At 34.3% G+C, this 22,985-nt stretch overlaps 1 protein-coding gene and 1 long non-coding RNA gene across 2 annotated transcripts; one reads left to right on the top strand and one right to left on the bottom strand.

Moving 5' to 3' along the window:
* Positions 1–1,672: 1,672 nt before the first annotated feature.
* LOC136815835 (uncharacterized) lies at positions 1,673–6,652 on the top strand. Its single transcript, XM_067072287.1, has 9 exons — positions 1,673–2,904; positions 3,360–3,481; positions 3,623–3,779; positions 4,009–4,245; positions 4,399–4,535; positions 4,749–4,947; positions 5,166–5,311; positions 5,431–5,670; positions 6,104–6,652. The coding sequence occupies exons 1-9, from the start codon at positions 1,698–1,700 to the stop codon at positions 6,650–6,652; spliced, it is 2,994 nt and encodes a 997-aa protein (XP_066928388.1). The 5' UTR covers positions 1,673–1,697.
* A 6,199-nt stretch (positions 6,653–12,851) lies between these two features.
* On the bottom strand, positions 12,852–14,426 carry LOC136815539 (uncharacterized). Its single transcript, XR_010847732.1, has 3 exons — positions 14,345–14,426; positions 13,432–13,476; positions 12,852–12,987 (listed from the first exon to the last, which is right to left on the bottom strand). It is a non-coding gene; the product is annotated as an uncharacterized lncRNA (long non-coding RNA).
* Positions 14,427–22,985: the final 8,559 nt, after the last annotated feature.

The following is a 22,985-nucleotide window of genomic DNA, read 5'->3' as shown; positions in this document are numbered from 1 at the left end:
CCTAATTATTTTCGCGCTTATGACGTCATTATTGAATTTTTTCCGTAAAAGTCGATTTTTTTGCGGCACTTCAAACTAAAAAAAAACGCATATAGAAATCGAAAATAATTAGGTAACACCAACTAGAAGGAGCGTTTTTCGGTCTAGTTTCACGTAAACTAGTTTTTATACCCAGTATCGGGGCGCTAATGCCCTACTTTCGCGGATTTCTGACTTTTCGCGAAAATGACGTAATGTTTTCTAAATATAGTAACTTTTAGAACTCTAACCGCGCTTTCTTGCCGTCTGAAATATTTTCGTCTGCCGTAACATTAAAAAGAGTATCATTCAAAAAAAATGTTCACGAATTTTCTGGTGGTGGTGGAAAATAGATATGTTTGTACTTTTGCTTACTTTGAAGTGTTTGAAGGCTATATTTTTTAATCTTTAGAATTTCAACAATGAAATCGGTATGAATGGAAGATTTGTACTTGTAAATTTGTTTGGATGCTGTAATGTACCTTAATTATCAAGTAACAAGCAAGTCAACAACTCAACAAAAAAAGTCTGGTCTATTATCTATATGCTATCTTTGTTTGTTGTTTTGACTGAGATAAATCCTTTTTGTCTAATTGGAACCTAATTACTTCAAATCCAGGGACAAAAATAGTTAGAGATGAGATGTGAGGACAGAAAGATTAATGGGAATAGCCACCAGTAAAACCTTTTTGATTTTGAGGCTATAAAACAGCTTCATCAAAACTAAACAGTATAGCACCAAAAATAATCAAATTACACACTCGTTAATCCCATCAGGTAATAGGCGGTTAGGGTGCGGGCGTTCTCTAATCTGCGTCCTCCCATTTTGAATGAAAACGAAAAAGTTAAAAAGGGCGCATAATCAGTGAAAGATGGTGACATGTTATGACAGAAAGTATGATTGATAAACTTGGTGGAGTTATCAAAACAAATTTGTTGTCAAAGAGATTTAACAGTAAGTGAAAATACAGGCCACATATCAACAGTCCCGGATGTTTTGACCAATCGTTCCAAGTTAGAGCAGTTGACCGTACATTTTTCCTATGCTATGGAAATCGGAGTTCTTACTGTATACCGTGAAGTCGGGTAACTTGCATCAGTGGAGGGAAACTTGCATAGCCATCAAATGACTGACCAATCGAAGCGGCAAAATTTCAAAACAAATGAACTACGCAGCTCTGCTCATAGCTCTACGCTACCATTTTTGTTTTGATTTAATTTTGTATTTTAATAACCAGCCAGGTCATTCATTTGAGGGCTATCCATGTTAGCCTCCACTGATGCAAGTTACCCGATCTCACGGTATAGGGCCTGGTAAATAATTCTCCTTGGCATAAGGGTAGAGATTAGGTTGATTATAGACTCCAGCATGAAATTATCTACAATAGACCTTTTTTTAAAGAGGCTACCCTGTTGAATGATTACGTATTCCAGCAGAAATACAATGATATAGCCATGCATAATTATTACAATATGCATGATATAATAATTATGCATGACTGTATCATTGTTCTTATGTTTTTATGCTGGACTCCTTAATTATTCAACAGGGTCGCCTCTTAAAAAAAGGTCTATTGTAGATAATTTCATGTTGGAGTCTATAATCAACCTAATGAGAATGAATTCTGATTTATTTCCTCCAATCTTTTTTTCCAGGGCAAAATCACTAATTGAAAAATATGGCAACCATCTTTCAATGTCATTATATGAGATCTTCAATATTTTATATTCAAGAATTTATTCATCCAACTAAAAAAGAAGAAAAATATTTATATTTTAAACAGCAATTTAGCCATATTGACATGGACAAGAGAACCTTTTATACCTATTTAGCAAGATTTCATAAATTTTTGGCAAAAAAAAAATACTCCACTTCAATGAAGAAAAAAGTGATGAGTCACTTCACACTTGAGAAGTGGAATAATCTTGATGAGAATTACAAACATTTACATACACTTTTCAGTTGTGGTTCTTGTAAACATATTAATCTACCAAACTCTTCAGAGAATTTGCCAACTCCGTGTATTTCATCTGCATCTGATATATCTTATAATATGCAAACAAATGTTTCTTTTCCTCTCTCTAACAATTTTCTGTCACCACAATCTACCATGGCTGGTCCATCAAATTCATTCGTTAACATTGCTCCTTTAACTCCAATGGCTGGTCCATCAAATTCAATCGTCAACATTGCTCCTTTAACTCCAATGGCTGGTCCATCAAATTCAATCATCAACATTGCTCCTTTAACTCCAATGGCTGGTCCATCAAATTCAATCGTCAACATTGCTCCTTTAACTCCAATGGCTGGTCCATCAAATTATAACGTTACTCCCTCGACTGTGATGGCTGGTCCATCAAATTCAAACATAACTCCCTCCACTCCAATGGCTGGTCCATCAAACTTTGTTATTTTAAATCCATCATTACACCATACAAGTAGTACACCTCATTTATTTTCTCCTCAAAATACCACCATGACTGTCCCATCAAACCAATCACCTTCAACGCCTGTTACACCAATCTCGCGGTTAACCATTGATCTTCCATCGTTTCATCGTCCAACAATTTCAATGGAGAAACAAATTTGTCGTGATGTTTTGGAAGAGGTTAATAGCAAATGGAATGAAATGTATCCTCACTCGTTTACCGAAGTGCTTTGTAAGATCCCTGAAGCCAATGTGACACGTCGTTTATCAGCAACAGAAAAGAAAAATCAATCTCGTCAGGTGAAAAGAAAAATTAAAAACCAAATTGAAGAAGAACTTAGCGAACGTGACACTTTGACTTTATATGGAACACGTCAAGCAGGCAGTCGATACGAAGATCAACGACTTGGTCTCTACCATGAATCAAAAGAAGAGGCAAAGGAAAGAACAGATGCACGTATGAATATATATAGTATGAAAAAATAAAATGTTTTCTCCTGTCAGAACTACAAACAACAAAGATTGGCCGAATTCTTTTTCCTCTTAGAGAGACGATGTTACAATGAAAGGGTAATTAGTCCTCTCTGGGTCCCTCTGTCTTTATCCTGGCTTGGGACAGGCTGACTGTCATTTAAGACAGTCAGGCGACATTACCCCAGCGGCCTGTACAATATTAGTTTTTATTTACTTTTTCCACTAACGTAAGGAGAGGTCAAGATCCATGAAACGAATCTAGTATGGGTTTCAATAAAACTTTAAGGGGACGGTTAGATGTTGTGTACCTTCAAATCCTTCCAACAAGATTACCATAAACTGAAAAATACGATGAAGAGATTTTTTCAGTTTAGTCCAAAGCTTGTTTATTCCTTTGTGACTAAAGAATCTTGAATAGATAATACTTTAATTATTTAGGACAATTGAAGGAAGATGAAGGTCTGGTGAAGCGGAAAAAACATGCTCCAAGTCCACATAAAGTGAAATTTGATCGAGCTGGATTACTTGCTGAAGTGAGCACCATGAAACCTGGAGATAATGTAATTGCTTTTCATTCAAATTTACTTTATTGTTCAACTTCATTTTCAATTTGAGAAAAATTCTTCGCAAAACAGCGAGCAATTTCCTAGTTTTAACTTTTGATATTTTACTTTGTATCACCTTAACCTCTTTATTTACAGATAAGCTACAATAGACTTGCCGAAAAGTATGGAATGACACATACTACCAAAAATGTCACGTGCAAGAAATTTTTGCAACAAGAAGGAGTCAATCTGGATCAATTCGTGAACAATTTTGAAAGACCAAGAGATCCTCGAAGAGCAAAGAAGAAATTGTGTATGATAGCAAGTTTTATAAAATTGATACCAATTTTCATACTTTTTATTAAAATTCTGCGATAATTAACAAAAAGTTAATTTGGTGGAAAAAACACCTTGTTCCCTCATAGTTTACAAATTGTGTAACTAAATAGTGCTAATAAAATGATTAAAAAATGTTAAGGCAATTTTTTTCTGCATGATTTCTAAAAAGATATATTAAATATAATAACAATTCTTTCTTTAAGCTGGAGGTGACATATCTTTTCCTCAACCCCGTTGCTACAAAAAGTTAAGGAAAGAAATGGTTAAGATGGTTGAAGATGGAAAGTTTTTGCAAGGTGAACTATTGGAGCCAAAAACATTCAAAAAAATCAAGATTAAGAAGAATGGAGATATCGAGGTGGAAACATTTACGGTAGAAGGGAGGGCTATTCCACTGGTTGAAATTAGAAAGAAGATTTATCAAGAGCACAAGTCTAAAGGTAAACCTTACAATGAAAATTTTTTTTGAAAAAAAAGTCGATGACCTTTTGTAGAATTTATATTTGGAATTTTTATGTTTAGTTATGATTTGAAATCTCAAAAACGATTTGTGACGGGGTTTATTTAGGATTGTTGCATTTTTATTACAATAGGTTATCTGCGTGAAATGGTTTCTTATACTCGTCACTTCATTGTTTGGGGAGATCATTCATCGCTTCTTAGCAAAGGATTTATGGTTTACACAACACGAGTTCTGTATGACAGCAAAATTTTCTTCACTGATCAGGAGGTATACTATCAAAATAGGTTTCTTTGGAACTTTTTACTCTTCCACACATATACTTTTTAGAAATCTTCTTTATGAATTTTATAATTCATTTAATGTGTAGGTTGAAACCCAGTTATCACACTTTTACTTGTACAATATGAGATATATTTTTCTCGTTCAGAGAAATTTTAAGTTAAATATTGTATCTATTACATAAAAAAAATATTTATTTAGATGCTACAGATGAAAAAGAAAATAGTGAACGTGCAAAGTGAAGTGGAGCAGCCTGAAATATACATTTTGGCCCATTGCAATGACACCATTGAAGAAAAATATTCCTTTGTTTCAAAAAGAAGAGAGGAGATCATGGAGATGGCTGACCCTCTCGTTGTAGATGGTATCGAGTTGAAGGATAAATTGAGATTTTTCCAAGGTATGCACTTTTTATTTATAAGCCTAACATTTTGGTCAGGCTGAAATTTTGAAATATTTAAGCATGATCCTAAGCATATTTCCAAGTTGAGATGCTAATAAAACAAGACTAACCGGATATTCTTGAAATATATTGATGAGGAAATTGGAAATCTCCTTCAAATTTTGTGGATATATTTGTAATCAAATTACCCTTAATCAATTATTTGACTTTTGTAGGAGACCACCCTGAGCTACAATTTGAAAGTGGGAATAGTATTGGTGGAAACTATCCTTGCCACTGTGGATGTCCAAAGTTTGAATTTAATAATCCTGGCAAAGGCTACAAATACAAATTGACTTCACTAGAATGGAGAAGGGAGAAAGTATGTACCATTGAATTTTCCGTTAATATTTGTAAGAATGCATCCAATGTGAAAGCTAAGTTTTTCTGTTCATTTAAGTTCTTTTTTTTAAATTTCTCATTTTTCACTGATACTTTCAGCTCACACAAACTCGAAGAGGTAGACAGGAGAATGAGATAAATCCGCTTTCAAATTTAAAAGCTCAAGATCTTTTTAATGAAGTGATGGACCGAAATCTATTGGAAAAAGATTCAAGCCTTCTGAAGGACTACCTGGAACACCTATTAAAGACTGAAATGGCTGGCCTGGTGCGTCCTCCTGCTTTATGCAAAGGTTGTGTGAATATATCAACAGAGGAGACAAATACATCAAAATATGAGGTTTGACATTTGACTTTACCAGACACTAACTTTACTTGACATAACATGACATCAATTGCTCCCATGAGCTAGCTATAAGACCTGGTAGCTTAATTTGGTAGAGCAAGGACACAAGTCCTGACATGAGTTCGAATCTCATCCAGGACAAATTGACTGATTACAACTGACTAATATTACAAAATTTTATTCTTTTTAATTTGTTATGAAGATTTTCTAACATTAACTAAAATTACAAAATTTTATTCTGTTTAATTTGTTATGAAGATTTCTCTCTGTTTGAAAGTCATTATATGTATTTTACTGTATTCTATTTAAGATTGATCACTTTCTAAATGGAAAAAAATGGAACATGAATATCAATTACTTATACATTTACTCAATAAAGTTCCATTTTTTTCCATGTTTATCCCACAATGATAATGATTCTTTTCAGATTAGTCCGAGTGAACCACTCCACGACTTGAAGGGTCACATACGCAATCTATGGGATCTTTTGCCAGATCATCTCCCTACAAATTTAAAGGAAGAGTTCCAAAAGGAGGTCGCTATTATTCTCGGACCAAAGGACCAATATCGTGGTGCTGACTTCCGTTTCTCTGCTATTGTTGTTCACCGTCAAATGAAACCTAAATTTCCATCCGAAGTTTCTGATTTAACTTATTCGCTGGTTGAGATTTCTAGGCTTGTTTACCAACCTGCACTGAGACGATCTCCAAAATCAATTTTGAGGCTCTATACAATGTCTTTCTTGCATAGTATGAGGTGTAAGCAAATCTTTGGTGAATATCCAAAATTATCTAAGTTTTATGGTGAATACTATCACTCAATCATCGATCATTTTGCCTTTGTTCAAAGAATTGTCGCCCCTTCATCTCTCCACACGGAAAGTGAAGAGCGACTATTTGGAACGCTGCGATTGATAGGGCTGGCCACATCAGGAAGATCAGTAGAATCAGTTCGTGATGTTGGTATAGTAAGGTAGACTTTTACGTTATTCCAGACAAAGATAAATTCTTCAGTGGAAATTTAGAGTTAATCAATGTTTTACGTTAATTTAAGTCTTAGTGATTTTTTAAAAGTTTAGCCTAGAGATATATAAAACTTTCAGAAAGTGGTTTTGATGTTATTTGTATTTATTAAGAAATATTAAGTGACATATGCATATATAAATGTAAGTTTCGATTGTAGATTTTGTAATTTTAGAGTTCAAGCAGAGAAAGATTTTCAACAGAGAAATGGTAGAAGAAAGTCTGGTGTCGATAGCAAAATTAGCAAAGCTGCTAAAGGCCTAGGTAAATTGAACTATAAGTTTAGAATTCAATTATTCAGTAAAGACTGAAATAATCCAGTGAAGTTATCTCGCCTTCTTTTAAGATAATTAGAACATAGCTATAATACAAGATATTTTTATGTTGAATGGCTAAGCTGTTATTATTATTATTTAGAACGTGGTTCAAATGCAAAGTTTTTGGTAAGTGAGTTCGAAAGTCAAGACTGGCGTGCCTTCCTGCAACAAATCAGTGACTTTTTGAAACACGATGAAGGAGTTTGGTGGAAAAGAGACGGCAATTATGTCGAATTTTTGGATGGTGAAGATGAAGATGATTTTCGCGAAGAAGGTCCACGGTTGAAGGATTTTACTGATACAATGCTTTATGAAGTAAGTTAACTTTATTTTTTGGGTGTAGAACTGTTTTGTTGGTACTTCGCTCATTTTTTCCCTGGCCAGTCAGAGGTGTGATTCTATCGGAAGTGTTATTATGAATCCCTTTACTCTTTTGTGTCTAATTTTAGGGGGTCTATAATTTAGAGATGGTGATTTTTCCTCTGAAAATGAAGGTCATAATCAGTCATAAAAATGAAGGAGGTCTTAAAGTGATATTGAGTTGAGAAATCTGATAAATTGCTTTTTAAAAGAGTACAAAGTACGAAATTCTGATTCAAGTTTTATTTTTCTTTAATTTAGCTTTACGAGCCTTTGAAGCAAGACTGGGAAGAGTGTAAAAGAAACGGCGTTGCTGCGAAACTATTGGATAGCAGCTACATCGACGAAGGTATATTAGTTTCTTTTTCATAATCATAACTAAAACCATAAAGTGGGGAGGATCATAATTAAATACTATGGGGTGATTCATTAATCTCTAATAAAAATTTCTAATAAAATGGATATATATAGTGAAGATATGTAATATCTGTCATTTTAGAAAAAGAAAAGTATTGATATATAAATAACTCAAACTGATAAAAACGAAAAAAGTTAAGAATATTTTTGTTAATTGTGTGTATTTACGATTTTTTTGGTATTTTTTATTTTTTAATCATTCCGAAACAGAGGGTAATTTAGCAAAAAGTTAAGGGAATTTAAATAGTGGTATGTGAAAGAAAAACCTAATCCAAATGAAGATAGAAGAAAAGTAATAGTGGAGAAACAATGAATTGCAAAAAACTTTTTTGATAAACACACTTCCGTAAGTTCATCAAAATACATACAAAATGGGGACAAATACAAAAGCAAACACATCAAATAAATAAAAAAAACAAAACAAAACCCGAAGTCCCAGACTTGTGACTGGCATAGTGACTTTCCACGTGTTTAAGGGCCCACACTCAGTCGCCTTCGGAAAACATAGTAGAAAAAGGAACTGACCAGCAGCTTCCAAATAAATAACAGACAACAAACAGACACTACAACAAACACAATCTTACATAGAAATAGAAAAAAAATCACACAAAAACTGAAAAGAATAGAATCGTAAGTTGGCCGAGAACCCGGTTCGGCGTGCCGCGACGGGAGAACTGCACAGGGCAAAGAAAAGTAGGAAATGAATACCTCCGATGCTAATGCTGATTCTTTAGACAGAAAAAAAAAAAAAAAAAAAAAAAAAAAAAAAAAACAAACAAACAAACAAACAAACACACGTACAATACACAAGAAACAATTTCACAATTTGAAAATATGTAAAAATTCTTCGACGGTTTTCCCATACTTCATAAAACAGTCAGGAAACCTGGAAAAACATTTGACAACTTGCTTCTTCAAGAAAGCGTTTGAAGCACCCTGGTTTCGCATTCGATTGAAAAGCTCAGTGACTCTAGGAGTCAGATCTTCAAACATGAGTGTGCTACGTGCTATCCGTAAAATTTCTGAAAAGACGGATCCATAAAAAATGCACGATGGGATGTTACTGTCGGCATGTGGCATCCTTACAATGAAGAAGGGAAAGGCATCTCTCTTATCAAAAAGTTTATATCTAAAAATATTGTTTTCAACGGTAATATCTAAATCTAAAAACGATGCATGGTTTCCATGGTGCTCAACTTTGAGATCTAGTTCTTTAGGGTAAATCTGTTTGTAGCAATTATGAAACTCATCTCTGTCATCTCTGTCATTTTATATATAAACCTGCATATCCACCACTCATTCACACCTATAACATTTCATTTTCTAAGACGATGATCCAGAAGTTGAGGAGCCGAGAAAAGAAAGTCCTCCACAAGAACGAGAGAAAGAACAAGAAGAAGAACGCGTGGAAATCATTGAGGTTGCTGCAAATGTTGAGAGCGAGAGACCAGAATGTCCAGGTAAATACACCTTTTACGGTTAGCTGCTTTCTATAAAAAGTCACCAAAATTTCGAGTAAACAACATCTCATTGGCTAAAAGCAAAAACAGGTGTATTGTATGATGTGTACAACTATAGTTAACTTAAGATTACTTCTGTTTAAAAGTTATTTAATGCTAAAAATATCGAGTTAACGATTATTTTTGCAATGTTTTCTCAAAAATCATTTTATTCTTTCAGTAAATACCATCAAACACGACCTGTCACACACCCTCAAATCGAGTACTTCAAAAAGTCTTTACATCTTGTTCGGTATGTGTGACGACATCAAAAACTTTGATCATCACCGAATGAAGCACCGTACCGATAGAAATGAAAGATCTATGGAAATATGTCGGACAATCCAAAACAGATTAAGGCCTCAAATTGTTACCATCCATGAAGAGCAGAAAAAATTGGTGAAAAAGTGGGAAGGTAAATTCTTCAAAGATCATGGTTTCGAACCCAATAATGACGATGTTAATAAGAACGAAGATATTTCTTTATCTTTAAATAAAGTTAAACACTGTGTCGCTGTCCTAAAGTCATGGGGCAAGTAATGAAATATCTTGTTTCCTCTTTTTATAACTTCACTATCTTTTAGATCTGTTTAGATCAAAGATATATTTCCTAGAAAAGTTGTATAATTATTTATTTTCATAGCTCTATAGTTAGTTACGGTTCTACTTCTTTCATTATGGGAAAATTATTTTTAACTGGGAAAAGATGGTGGGAAATAAGATTTTTTTTGGTTACTCGGTGATTTCGCAGTATGGTCTCTAAAATCATTCATTTTCTCACTAACTATTTAAAATCCAGAAGAAATGCATGCTATTTGTCTGCTTTTTCAAATTTGAACCTTTTGTTTCATCATTATCCGCTTCATTTTACTATATTTTATTAAGTTATTGATTGTTTCATTATTGAAACATGGTTCCACTATTTCATAATTTTATCATTCGTATAATTAATAGACCACATTTTTTCGCATGGTGTCCTCAGAGACAAAAACTTTATTGAAAGGGGGCAAAAATTAGTTGCAACTGAGAAAATCTCTAGGCGGGAAAAATTTTCAGGTTTCAAGTCAGTAAAATACAGCATTAATTTGGCATTTATGCTTTTTTTAGGAAAACATTGTAAACACGTACCTTTTTCAGAGACATAACTTTTTCATCAAAAATGCCAATCTTGGCTCAAGGAGGGATTGAGAAGGGGAACATTCTATTTCAAAATCTCAAGGGGGGAACTAAGGACATTATGTATTTTGTATCGTAGTTTTTAGCAATTATATTTTAAACTAATTAGGCTGTAATATTTGAATTTCAATGTATCATAATAATTAAGTAGCATTCATAAATTATTCATATAAGATATTTATTTCATAAATTTTCATTTTATAACTACTTATATTCTTAATAGAGTTAAAAGATACAACACAAGAGGATAAACATTCTTCCAATTTCCAAAACTACCATTTATTTTTGAAGCCTATCCTTTTTAGTTGTTGCTGTGTGACGAGACGCGTTTCGATAAAATAGTCGTTGCAATCCCGTCAAATTTACGCTTTTTATTTAGTTCTATCAAAGGGTCAGAAATCAGAAGCATCAGAAATTTTCCTTGAAAATAGAACTAAATCCTTTGGGAAATCAGTTCCATCTTCAATTGATAGGTTAGTTTTAAATTGAAGGATGGACAAACTAGATGAAAGCCTAACCCCTGGAAGATTTGAACTTTTACTATAAGCCGTGGAAATTTGGAAACATAAGGAGATTTTCCAGCTTAAACCCCTGGAAAAGTTCCCAGCCCCTGTATTGGCATCAAAAGGAACAGTATCAATGAAACTAATCCTTCTATTATCTATTGATGAGAGTTTGATTTGCTTATTACGTGGTGGCCATTAGCAAAGGAGCGTATAATTATTAGAATTATTTAGAGGGTTGATTAACTGTCACAGATACAATGAAACACCCCCTTCTCACAGACCCGGTGGGATTTTTTAGCCAGTGGGGATAAAAATAACGGATTAAAACTCGATCTGGGGATGGATATTCAAATATCTTTTTATGAATGGGGATTCTTTTGTTTTAAAGTCAGAAAATTCAGTGGCGATGGGGAAAATAGTGAATATCGTGCAGTAAGCATTGGTTAATTTGATTATCTTCAGTAGGAACTAAAATTGCAGAGGATAATTTTCCACCTAGGGACGATATGTTGGCCAATTTTATCAAGGGTTCCCAATAGGACTGCGAGAAGGGGTGCAATGAAAAGTGCGAATAAGGTCAAATTGTTTTTTAAAAATCAAATATAACTATAATAAGCCCCTCGGATTCCAATTTTATGCGCAAGTTAAGTCAACTTGGGTTTAGCACTTCGAATTCCGATGATTAAGCCCATGCTCACTCTCCTAAACTCTCTACTGTCACCCAATTGGACATTTCCCCCAAGGAAAGGTGCGAATTGTCAAATTTGTTTTTTTTATCAAAATGTAGATATAAGCCCCTCGGATTCCGATTTTAAGCGCAAGTTAAGTCAACTTGGGTTTAGCACTTCGAATTCCGATGATTAAGCCCATGTTCACTCTCCCAAATTCTCTACTGTCACCCAATTGGACATTTCCCCCAATGAAAAGTGCGAATGGTCAAATTTGTTTTTTTATCAAAATGTAGATATAAGCCCCTCGGATTCCGGATTTTAAGCGCAAGTTAAGTCAACTTGGGTTTAGCACTTCGAATTCCGATGATTAAGCCCATGCTCACTCTCCTAAACTCTCTACTGTCACTCAATTGGACATTTCCCCCAAGGAAAGGTGCGAATAAGGTCAAATTTGTTTTTTTATCAAAATGTAGATATAAGCCCCTCGGATTCCGATTTTAAGCGCAAGTTAAGTCAACTTGGGTTTAGCACTTCGAATTCCGATGATTAAGCCCATGTTCACTCTCCTAAACTCTCTACTGTCACTCAATTAGACATTTCTCCCAAGGAAAGGTGCGAATAAAACTCTCTTATTGGACATTTCCCCCAAGGAAAGGTGCGTATAAGGTCAAATTGTTTTTTTTATATATCAAATGTAGATATAAGCCCCTCAGATTCTGATTTTAAGTGCAAGTTAAGTCAACTTGGGTTTAGCACTTTGAATTCCGATGATAAGCCCATGCTCACTCTCCTAAATTTTCTGCTGTCCCTCACAGATACTAGATCAAATTCGTCTTTTCAAAATCAAATGAAGATAAGCCCCTCGGGTTCCGATTTTAAGTGCAAGTCGGGCGTTGAGCTTTTGGGTTTTTCTTATTTTGAACATTGTTTTAGAAAAGCAGGTCATCTTCTTTTATAAAAGGGGTTCTAAAAATCCAAAATAAGTAATTCTATTCTCTACATTGCGCTATCATAGCAGGCTATACTTTGATGCTTTAAGAGTCCAAAAATTTTTGAATTGAAAAGAAATTAGCTGAAGAAAATATCACCAAACAGCAGTTATCATAATGCAAAAAGGAACTGAAAAAGAGTTTCAAATAATGCTTTTGAAAATAATTATTTCATATAAATTTGTTCGACGTTGATACATTAAAATAAAATATGGTGCTTCAGAAAAATTCAAAATCCAAATGGCAATAGTACATGGGATTGATGTTATAAAGGTTGACGAATCTGATCGCTACAAGACGTCGAGACGATGAGCAATCTGTCCGATCCAATCCAATCAGTCCGATCCTTAAGGTCTAAAGAATGAAAAAGAGAAATAAAATTTACATAACATACATAATTTCATAGTGTGGATAGGTCGGATCTTCCCATCTTGGCACCCCCCTAATCTTAAAAAATTCCGATTCTCAATCTGACTGCTTACCACTCACATACCACACTAATATTGCCTAAAAATGGGGAATGGGTCATAAATTGGGCAAATTTCCTATTAGATTGTTTACAAATACCGAAAAGTCTCCATTCCTGATCAGAAAAATAAGAATTCATTTCAATTCCTTTCCAATGGGATCTCCTTTCCTTAGAGAAATTTTCACATGGTTCAGACCCCCTTAAAACAGGTGTTAGAACTAATTACTATGTACAACTCCTTGTCACAGTTCGTGTACCCTGAAATAATTAGCAAAAATTACCACAGTCCAAAAATTTCATAGAATTATTTCAAATTGAAATATCCTTACCTTGAAAATTGCTATCCAGACACTTCTTCCACTAGCTTTTGAGACCTGAAAATAAAATTTGAAATTAGAGAATACTGAGTGTTTAATATTCCACTAGAACACTTGTGACATGGCTAAATTTATTTGAAAACAGAACACATGGACATCATTTAGGACCATTCATATAAAGTACATATGCTCTGAGGGGGAGGGTGCGGTCATAAGCAGCCTTTGTATAATTTTCCACTCGAGACATTCTTATAACACCCCTTGGCCAATAGTTTTATTCAAAAATTTCAGACCACCTGTCTGAGAGTACAAATCAACATTTTTCAATAGAACCAAATTTCAGCGAAAGTTTGGCTGGATGTTCTGTATTTTCATCAACAAACACAAAAGGAAGTTGAAGTTGAATATACTTTTTCCAAGAATCCCTTAATTTAAACAATTGCTCATGTATAAACCCTTCAACTGCCTTCAATCTGGGGGATGGGGACCCAGGGTGGGGGGTACTTAGGCAAAAATGGATGATGGGTATGTGCGGACAGTAAGGGTCGGTTTTTTCACCTTTCAAAGTCTCTCTAAGGGTCGGAAAAATCAGAGAGTTTTAAATTAGTCTCTCTAAGGTTTTTCAAGATTTTTAGAAAATTTTTTGATTTCCAGAGAAGAAATTGTAATAAAGTCTCTCTAAGGGTATGACTTTCTTCAAAAATCGAAAAAAAAAATTCAAAAAGTCTCTCTAAGGGTCACCTTTTCAGCAAAAATCAGTCTCTCTAAGGGTTGGTTTTCGGAGGTCCCGTCTGCACATACCCCTCATTCGCCAACCCTTGTACCCCCCGGATGGGGGTAATTTCAAAAGCCTACGTATGTGAAGGGGGTAAAGCCAACATACTATACATATGTTACAAGTTAATATCAAGTTATAAACATATACACCTTTTTGTAAGATGATTTTCTTTTTCCCAGTTTGAATCAATTAAATCTTGTTTTGTAGTTCAACATTCATTTAGCATCCCTAAAAAAAATCAACAAAGAAACCTAATGATCTCATTTCTAATTTCTACAAAAAAATTAATTGAGGTAAGGTTTGGATAGGGGTTTTTGACTTAACTGTCTTGCTATAAATAGCCTTGTTCAAGTCAGAAAAAGTATAATTTGAATTTATAATATTTCTCTACTTTTTATTTATGCTTTTAAAAAAGTGGTGCAAGTACGAGAAATATTACCTACTAATTACCGTTTGAAGAAAGGCAACTCAACAATTATAGAATCAGTCGGTCATCTCTTCCTAGCTTGTCCCAGGGTCAGCCATCAGTGAAAAAAGCCTGAAAGAAACACAAAAAAAAATCAAAATTTGTTGAAACTGAAAATACCAACCAATACACAATTACAACCCAATACAATTGGACATTAATTATTTTATCATTACATCTATAGTTAATTTTTCTAAGTTAATTTCAAACTTGTCGTTGAAATCGATATTATCGATTGTACCTATCAATATGATTGATATCGTTTATTAATTGATTACATTAAATCGATCTATATCGATTGATAACCGATAGTCACTGTGTTTTAGACTAGGTCACAATGTTTTGGACCTTAATTATTATATCTATATCTATTATTGATTGTAATTGATGTCAAAAGGCGATGTCAACCAAATAATTCTATTGTCAAATTAATTGAAGTCAATCGCAAGATTAAAATTCAATTATAGAATCTAATAGAAGGTACTACATTTTTACTTGATCAATTTGATTACATAAACCTTGGATTATACCTATTGTCTTCAATATAGTGTTTCATTTTCAAAAAACAAAAACAAATTATTTTGCCTCACTTCCAATTAATTGGTTGGTTGACATCGCCTGAGAATGTATATACCCTGAAGTCGGGTAACTTGCATCAGTGGAGGGAAACTTGCATGGCCATCAAATGACTGACCAATCAAAGTGGCAAAATTTCAAAACAAATGAACTACGCAGCTCTGCTCGTAGCTCTAATATATTTTAATGACCAGCCAGGTTACTCCACTGATGCAAGTTACCCGATCTCACGGTACTTGTTAATAATTAATTATTGTGGATATACAAGGAATCAAATTGTCTACTATGAAAGCTTATTTTCAAATTGTAAACATTAGGCAAATATCTCTATTGATCAAGGTCTATTCTATGATGATACATTTTTTTGAGAAAAGTGAGGGATAAATAAGGGAAATGATAAGGGAATCTTTTTACCAAACCAGTCTAGTATAAAAATAGTTTCAGTCATTTCATCTTGTCTGAAAGCACATAAACTGGTGAACTGTTTGTGCACTTGTTGGGTGTTGTTTCCCAAAAAAAAAAAAGTGACTATATTGTACAACATGGACAATCCACCCTAGGTTTATATTTCGTCTGATGGAAAAGAAAAAATATTTGAATAAGCTCCAAAAGAAATCTAACTGAGGCTACAACACAACAACATCGAGCACCAAACTTTGATTAGTTGTTAGTCGTTTTACAGCTAAAAATATCAAATTTATTTTAATTTAAAGTTCTAAATCATAAATAATGACTCCCTACCTGATACCCCTTAGATTTGATGTAAAACTTGATGGTTGAAGTGATGTTTGAGGACATTGCTCTTGAGATATTCTTGAAACAGCTCGAAGAAATAAAATGGCGGCTCCCATTTTAGTCAAATAGAAAACTGCAGGAAGCTTCTTGTTCGATTTCCCGAATTTGTCGGTTTACGGCAGGACAGATATATCTCATAATGAAAAACGCATCGTCATCAAAAAATCCACCAATCAGAATAAGGAACTTAGTAAACGCGTTTTTCAAAGACATGTCCCGCGTGTGCGAACGCAAAAAGAATGGACAGGCCATAACTTACCCGAGAACGCTAGCATGGGAAACTATCACAGGAAAAAATGTTCGATTTCCAAGGTTGGAAATTCGATATTTTTGGGTTGGAAATTTGGGCGATTACTTTAAAGTGATTTGGAAAACGTAAATTACCCATAGGTTTTGTAGAATAAACCAATGCACTTGAAAAATCAAGTGAAAAAAACCAATGTAGAAATGACAGTTTTCCAAGGCTGGTTGGAAAAAAAGACTTTTTGGGTGGGAAATTTTTATTTTCCAAACAGTTTGGAAATTGAAAAAAAAGGTCTCTTTTTGGGTCGGAAATTTGTGTTTCTCCCAAACAGTTTGGAAAACGTTAAAAATACATGTGGAAATTATATTTTTTCTAAGATTGAGACCCTTTCTTGGAAAACTAGACTTTTTGGGTTGGAAATTTGTGTTTCTCCAAACAGTTTGGAAAACGTTAAAAATCCATGTGGAAATTACATTTTTGTGAAATTGAAACTCTTTCGATTGGAAAACTAGACTTTTTGGGTTGGAAATTTGTGTTTCTCCAAACAGTTTGGAAAACGTTAAAAATCCATGTGGAAATTACGTTTTTCTAACCATTTTCTGCGCATGCTCCTTTGAGAAAACCACAAGCGATTTTTCGCACAAAACTGTTTTGATGTATAGCTAACCTGAATATTAGACTATAATGTGAGCAGTAAAGCTGTAAGTTTCCGTCAGGTGAGGCGTCCCTTCGGAGCGGCCTCGGTCAATCGCAGTGAGTTCGCACAGTGAAGCACATAGGGTACTTGTGTCATAGTTTCAAATAGCGCCCTGCTGAGCTGTGTGAGTGATCTAAGATCAACCACGTATCTGTGCGAACAATAACGAGAGATTGACCGGGAGCCATCGAGCCTAGGCTAGCGAGTGACTGTTCACAAAAACAATAACCTTGTTTAAGATCTCTTTTCCACATCTCTGCCATCACTTTTTGGATTTTGGCTTTTTTCAACCTAGATTTTCGAAAATTCCAATCTTGTTAAATTTGGATTTTGGCTTTTTTCCAACTGAATTTTGAAAAATTCCAACCTTGTTAAATTTGGATTTTGGCTTTTTTCAACCTAGATTTTCGAAAATTCCAACCTTGTTTTCCAACTGAATTTTAAAAAATTCTAACCTTGTTAAAGTTGGATTTTGGCTTTTTTCAACCGCGATTTTCGAAAATTCCAACCTTGTTTAAGTTTGAATTTTGGCTTTTTTCAACCTCGATTTTGGAAAGTTCCAACCTTGTTTAAGCTTGGATTTTGGCTTTTTTCCAACTGAATTTTTAAAAATTCCAACCTTGTTTAAGCTTGGATTTTGGCTTTTTTCCAACTGAATTTTCGAAAATTCCAAGCCATGGAAAATGCAACATTTCCAACCTTGGACAATGACCCACATTTTCAGGTTGGATTTTCCATTGGATTTTATCTTTTTTCCAACTAAGAAAACTTGAAATTTCCAACCTTGGAAATCGAAAATTTTTTCCTGTGTATGCCGTCGACAAACAAGTCGTTATTTAAAACATCATCTGATATAAGTTTCGGACAAAAGTCTTTCAACAGTTTTTGAACCTCTAGACGATTAAAATGGTTTTTTGCAACTTTCTTTTTGGCCCAGCCGCGTAGCTCAAGTGGGCCTTTAAAAAGCAACTGACTAAAAAGATTTTGGCTTTGTCGGAGCCTGTGCGCGCAATAAATTAACAAGTCGAGTAGTCCAGGCTAAACCAGCGGCCGATTTAGAATTTTTGCCTCGTTTACCCGCACGATGTTTGACCTACTCTTATATTGGATTGAATTGGTAGTAAAGTCAAATTTCATTCTCTTTATGGCAAAGTATTTTTTAATGTTTTCAAGATGGATGGAGTCAGGTCAGGGAGCATAAGTGGGAGCATTTGGATGTTGGAGTTTTATATTTCCAGCTTGACAGAGACTTTTTTCAAGTAAACTTATGTTGTAAGTCATTTAAGGATACTAAAATGCAGCTCATGTGTAAATTTGAATAAGTTTGGAATGTTTTTCATGATGTGCTACCCGTGAAGATGGTCAATTTTGGATTTATTGCTCTATTAAACGGTCGGTGGCTGGATTTTTCAAACCTGACAGAGAATTTTTCCACGTAAACTTATGTTGTAAGTTATTAAAGGATACTAAAATGCAGCTCATGTGTAAATTTGAATAAGTTTGGAATGTTTTTCATGATGCTACCCGTGAAGATGGTCAATTTTGGATTTATCGCTCTAAACGGTCGGTGGCTGGATTTTTCAAACCTGACAGAAAATTTTTCCACGTAAACTTATGTTGTAAGTTATTAAAGGATACTAAAATGCAGCTCATGTGTAAATTTGAATAAAGTTTGGAATGTTTTTCATGATGCTACCCGTGAAAATGGTCAATTTTGGATCTATCGCTCTAAACGGTCGGTGGTTGGATTTTTCAAACCTGACAGAGAATTTTTTCAAGTAAACTTATGCTGTAACTCATTAAAGGATACTAAAATGCAGCTCATGTGTAAATTTGAATAAGTTTGGAATGTTTTTCATGATGCTACGCCGTGAAAATGGTTAATTTTGGATTTATCGCTCTAAACTAAACGGACGGTGGCTGGATTTTTCAAACCTGACACAGAGAATTTTCCCAAGTAAACTTATGCTGTAACTCATTAAAGGATACTAAAATGCAGCTCATGTGAGTGTAAATTTGAATAAGTTTGGAATGTTTTTCATGATGCTACGCGTTAAATTGATATTTCTGAACTTTGGAGGTCAACATTTGACATTTGAAGTTTGTGAATTTATTTAAACCGATTTTTTCTTTCATACTAGTAACAAAAACATAAAGTAAATCTATTATATACATATATTGCGTATCATTTATCATTACTGACCTTCCAGGGCAGCTGTTTTTTTTGTTTTTTTTTCATTCAGCCAATTTTCGAACTTTTTTAACTTTTTGAATGTTCTGTATTTCAATCTCTGCCGAAAATGTGTGCAGTAGGATTCTAAGATTCGATGTTTTCTTTCAAACCCTAAAATTGCAAAAATACGATTCCGCGAACATTGGTTCTCTTAAGGTATATACCCAATACAAACGACATTTGGTTATTGCCACGTCAGCTGGGCCTTCATGCCGCTTCGGCTTCTTGTTTGCTTTATCATTCACAATCTCTAGGGCGTCTAATTGTTTAGATCCTGTTGGTCGGAAAGAGTTATCGCATTCGTTGTTATTTGACGCTGTGGTTGCTTCATGAGACTGAGTAGGTCCAGGTTCCTCAGATAAAGACTCTGTAGAGTTTCGTACAAAGAACGGCTTTAGATTTGGTTGCTTCTGTCCCTCCTCATTTGGGCTCAAAGTATAACGATCATTTTCATGCCTAGTATCAATCGAAAGGGGAAGAGTTTTTAGATTTATTATCTGCCCTGAATAATCTGAGCTATAGTTATAATTTCTTCACTTTATCCCCACCGGGGTGTTAGATGAGTGACGCCACCTTGAGTCTTGTGCCGCCTCCCTCCCGCACCCTCAGCCTAACCTCGTGTGCGAAACACAATCGAAATGAAGTCATTCTATTGCTTTAAAAATATTCGAAAATGCGTGAAAACAAAGAATATGGCGACAAAGACAACAAAGAAATCAAAATTGAATCAAATCAAAACTAAATGTGCCATGCCAAAACAAATTTTTCAAATTAAATTGGAAAAAGACATAGGGGTGAGTATTTAAAAGTCTTGTATTTCAAAGCTTTATATATAGCCAATTGATTATTATAAAACGCTTCACGGGCCCCAAAAAAAGTAAAAAAGAATGTAAACAAACTAAAAAGAATTACCTTACAAATGCTTTTTCCCCTCGCTTTGATTCTAAGAATTTTTCAACTTTGTTTTCCTATCTTCTTTGTTCTTGATGGTCTTAGAGTTTTTTTGCCACACAGAAGTTGCCTCATCTATCAAATTTTTCTTGTCCATTCCAGAACATTTATTCCGCAAGCAATATCTCTCAACAAAACACTCGTAATCGTTTGAAGGATTTTTAAAACAATAAAAAGTTTTCTGTTTGGCTACATATCCAAAAAGTGTTGTTTGCTTCTTTCCACTCATACTTAAGCTCGACGTTTTTTAATAATTCATTATTCTTCTTTTACCATTCACACAATCTCGATTCAACTTTTCCACACGATCACACAAAATAAAGTCAAGTCAATGAGACTTTCGAATGAAAAAGAGGAGTAGAGCATGCGCAAAGTGTTCAAAGTGCGAAAGTGTACACAAAACACGCACACGAGAACAGCTGACTGTGTTGCTAATTAGATAAATAAATATTTTTTCTTTCTTCATATTTTTATTTATACAAGATATTCGTCATGAAAATGGGAGTGACTATCAATTACTGATATACTTATATATGGTAAAGATCAGAGATCTGACCTCAAGGAAAATTAAAATGAAACATAACAAGAGACTAATATTTTCATGGTTATATTATTCGTAATACTCCGTGTTAGAAGGTGTTTATCCATCCAAATGTCTTCAAACTGTTCAAATCAATCGGGCGGCGGGATAAAGGGGCGGGGTTTTGATGCCAAACTGCGATGAAGTGATGTCAACTTTGCTCATGAGCAAATTCCGGAAAAGCTTTTTCGTGAACAAATAGACGTGTGTGGATCGGTGCTTGGATAAAGGAAGACGTTTATGGTGCTCTGGTCATCGTAAGAACCTGTGAAATAGACAAAATCAATGGTTACTCAGTCTTCAAAGGAATTTTTGGGCCGATAAGAGCAGGGGGTGGGGGGGTCTAAGGCTTATCGGCCCAATGCCGATAAAAAATTCGAAAGTTTTTTGTCGAAGACCCCTTAATGTATATTGGGTTTTTATTACAGATTGTCATGGTTAGTCGCTAGTTTGCATCTTCTTCAGTGGATATAACTTCACTATATTTCTTGTCTGCTAAGAATATTATCATTGAATATGTTTGTGCTGGTCTGAGGATACAGATGTTGCTTCTCTTAAAGAGATTGTGGACGATCTTACTCTTCTTTCAAATTCTCCTGAGAGTCTTCAGCTTCTTACTTTTCATTCTGTGCTTTTTTCAGTCTCTCCTTCTCAGTGTTTTTCAGGTTTTTGTCTTTTGTTTGTCACTCCTATTTTCAGTCCCATGTGTCTTATCCTTTTGTTTCAACTAGTTTATCATATGTTTAATTAGGCCAATTATCAATAATTATGTCTCATGACATCACCTTTTTATTACCTCTAGGGAATAGAAGTATTTTTTAATTAATTTTATATAATTTATAAAAAAATCATTTTTTCAAACACACCTCATGTGCAGTAGACATTATGCATTCAGACTGGAAGGATTAAACAACTTTTCAACTTTCAAACTTTTCAAATAATTTCAACAACTTTTTCAATCAATTTCAAGTATCAACACACACACTTCACACAGCTTTCAACTTTGGCCCACCTGGTAGGTTCATGTTTGTTTTTGTGTGTGTCAGCCATTTTGTTTTGCTTTTTTAGGTGTGTCTTAGGTTAAGTTAGGACTTAGAATTTTTCACTCATTTTTCTCATCATTTTTTTTTACTTAACTTTAATTTAGACTTAGATTTTCTGTCACAAATTTCATTTACTCAGACTTAAATTCCTTTCATGTATTTTAATTTCAATTAGCTCAACTTCATTTGTCAATTAAGACTTAGTCATTTTTTCATTTTTTTTTCAATTATTTGAACACAAGTTTTTTCTACTTTTTCAGTTTGAACTTTGAACAATATCACATCATCGTTACAAATTTGATTCAATTTACTGTGTGTACCACAAAGGGGCGTACTGTATAACCCGGACCCGGACCGGACGCTGGACCCCTAGAAAACCAGGGACCCGATTTTTAAGAAAAACCGGACCCCTCGTAATTTTTCGAGAAAATCCAGTGAAATGTGAGTAATGTATCGTGATTCAAGTCGACTGATATAATTATACATAATATATGTTACAAGTTCCCAAAGGATTCTCAAGCTCGGTTATAATATAACTATTAGATGTTAGTAGCAGACCCGACTGACAATTGTTATGTAACAGGTTGAAACATGAGTGCTGGAAAGATGCAGTTTGTTTTCAAGTTAAATCTTTAAAATAAAACAAACTGTGTAGGTTTCTTTACTTCCAAACAACCTACCAATAGTTTTGGAACACTCCATAATAAAGGAAGATGGCTGTTCTTGTGGATTGACTTTCTGGTATATCCCATATAAACACGATGTGATATGAAAGTGAAGAGACATGATTTGTTGGTTTTTGTTTGATTTGTTGACTCATATATCTCATGGCAAATGGGATAGCAAATGACTTTTAATGTATTGCTTGGCTCTACATATGATACCTCTAACTTTGAACACCTCCAGAATGTTGAAAAAGCACTTTACGAGATAAGTTTCGATGATAATTTTCTTGGAAATTTTCAATCGACAGATTTGACTTGGCGTCAGTTTTGTTTGGTTGATAAATCTTTAGCTACACCATGACCGTGGGATGATTTTCAATAAACTTTTGTTGTTACACAATGACTTTTTATTTCTGGCTTGGTTATAACAGAACAGTATTTGATCTTATGTACGTTCACGTGAAATGAATCTTGGCTCTTGGGGTAAACACAAGTTTGTGTATGACAGAAAAGTTCCATTTTTGCAACTAGAAGTTAT

Source organism: Clytia hemisphaerica, unplaced genomic scaffold (genome assembly GCF_902728285.1).
Source record: "Clytia hemisphaerica strain Z4C2 unplaced genomic scaffold, Clytia hemisphaerica genome assembly, whole genome shotgun sequence".
Taxonomy (NCBI): Eukaryota; Metazoa; Cnidaria; class Hydrozoa; order Leptothecata; family Clytiidae; genus Clytia; species Clytia hemisphaerica.
This window is presented reverse-complemented; position numbering and strand designations above follow the sequence as displayed.

Bases quoted from the DNA above. Each gene is read 5' to 3' on its own strand.
- LOC136815835 (XM_067072287.1), top strand. From the start codon at position 1,698: ATGGCAACCATCTTTCAATGTCATTATATGAGATCTTCAATATTTTAT. The intron at 3,780-4,008 runs GTATGATAGCAA...TCTTTCTTTAAG, and splicing joins AAGAGCAAAGAAGAAATTGT to CTGGAGGTGACATATCTTTT. The intron at 5,312-5,430 runs GTATGTACCATT...TGATACTTTCAG, and splicing joins TAGAATGGAGAAGGGAGAAA to CTCACACAAACTCGAAGAGG.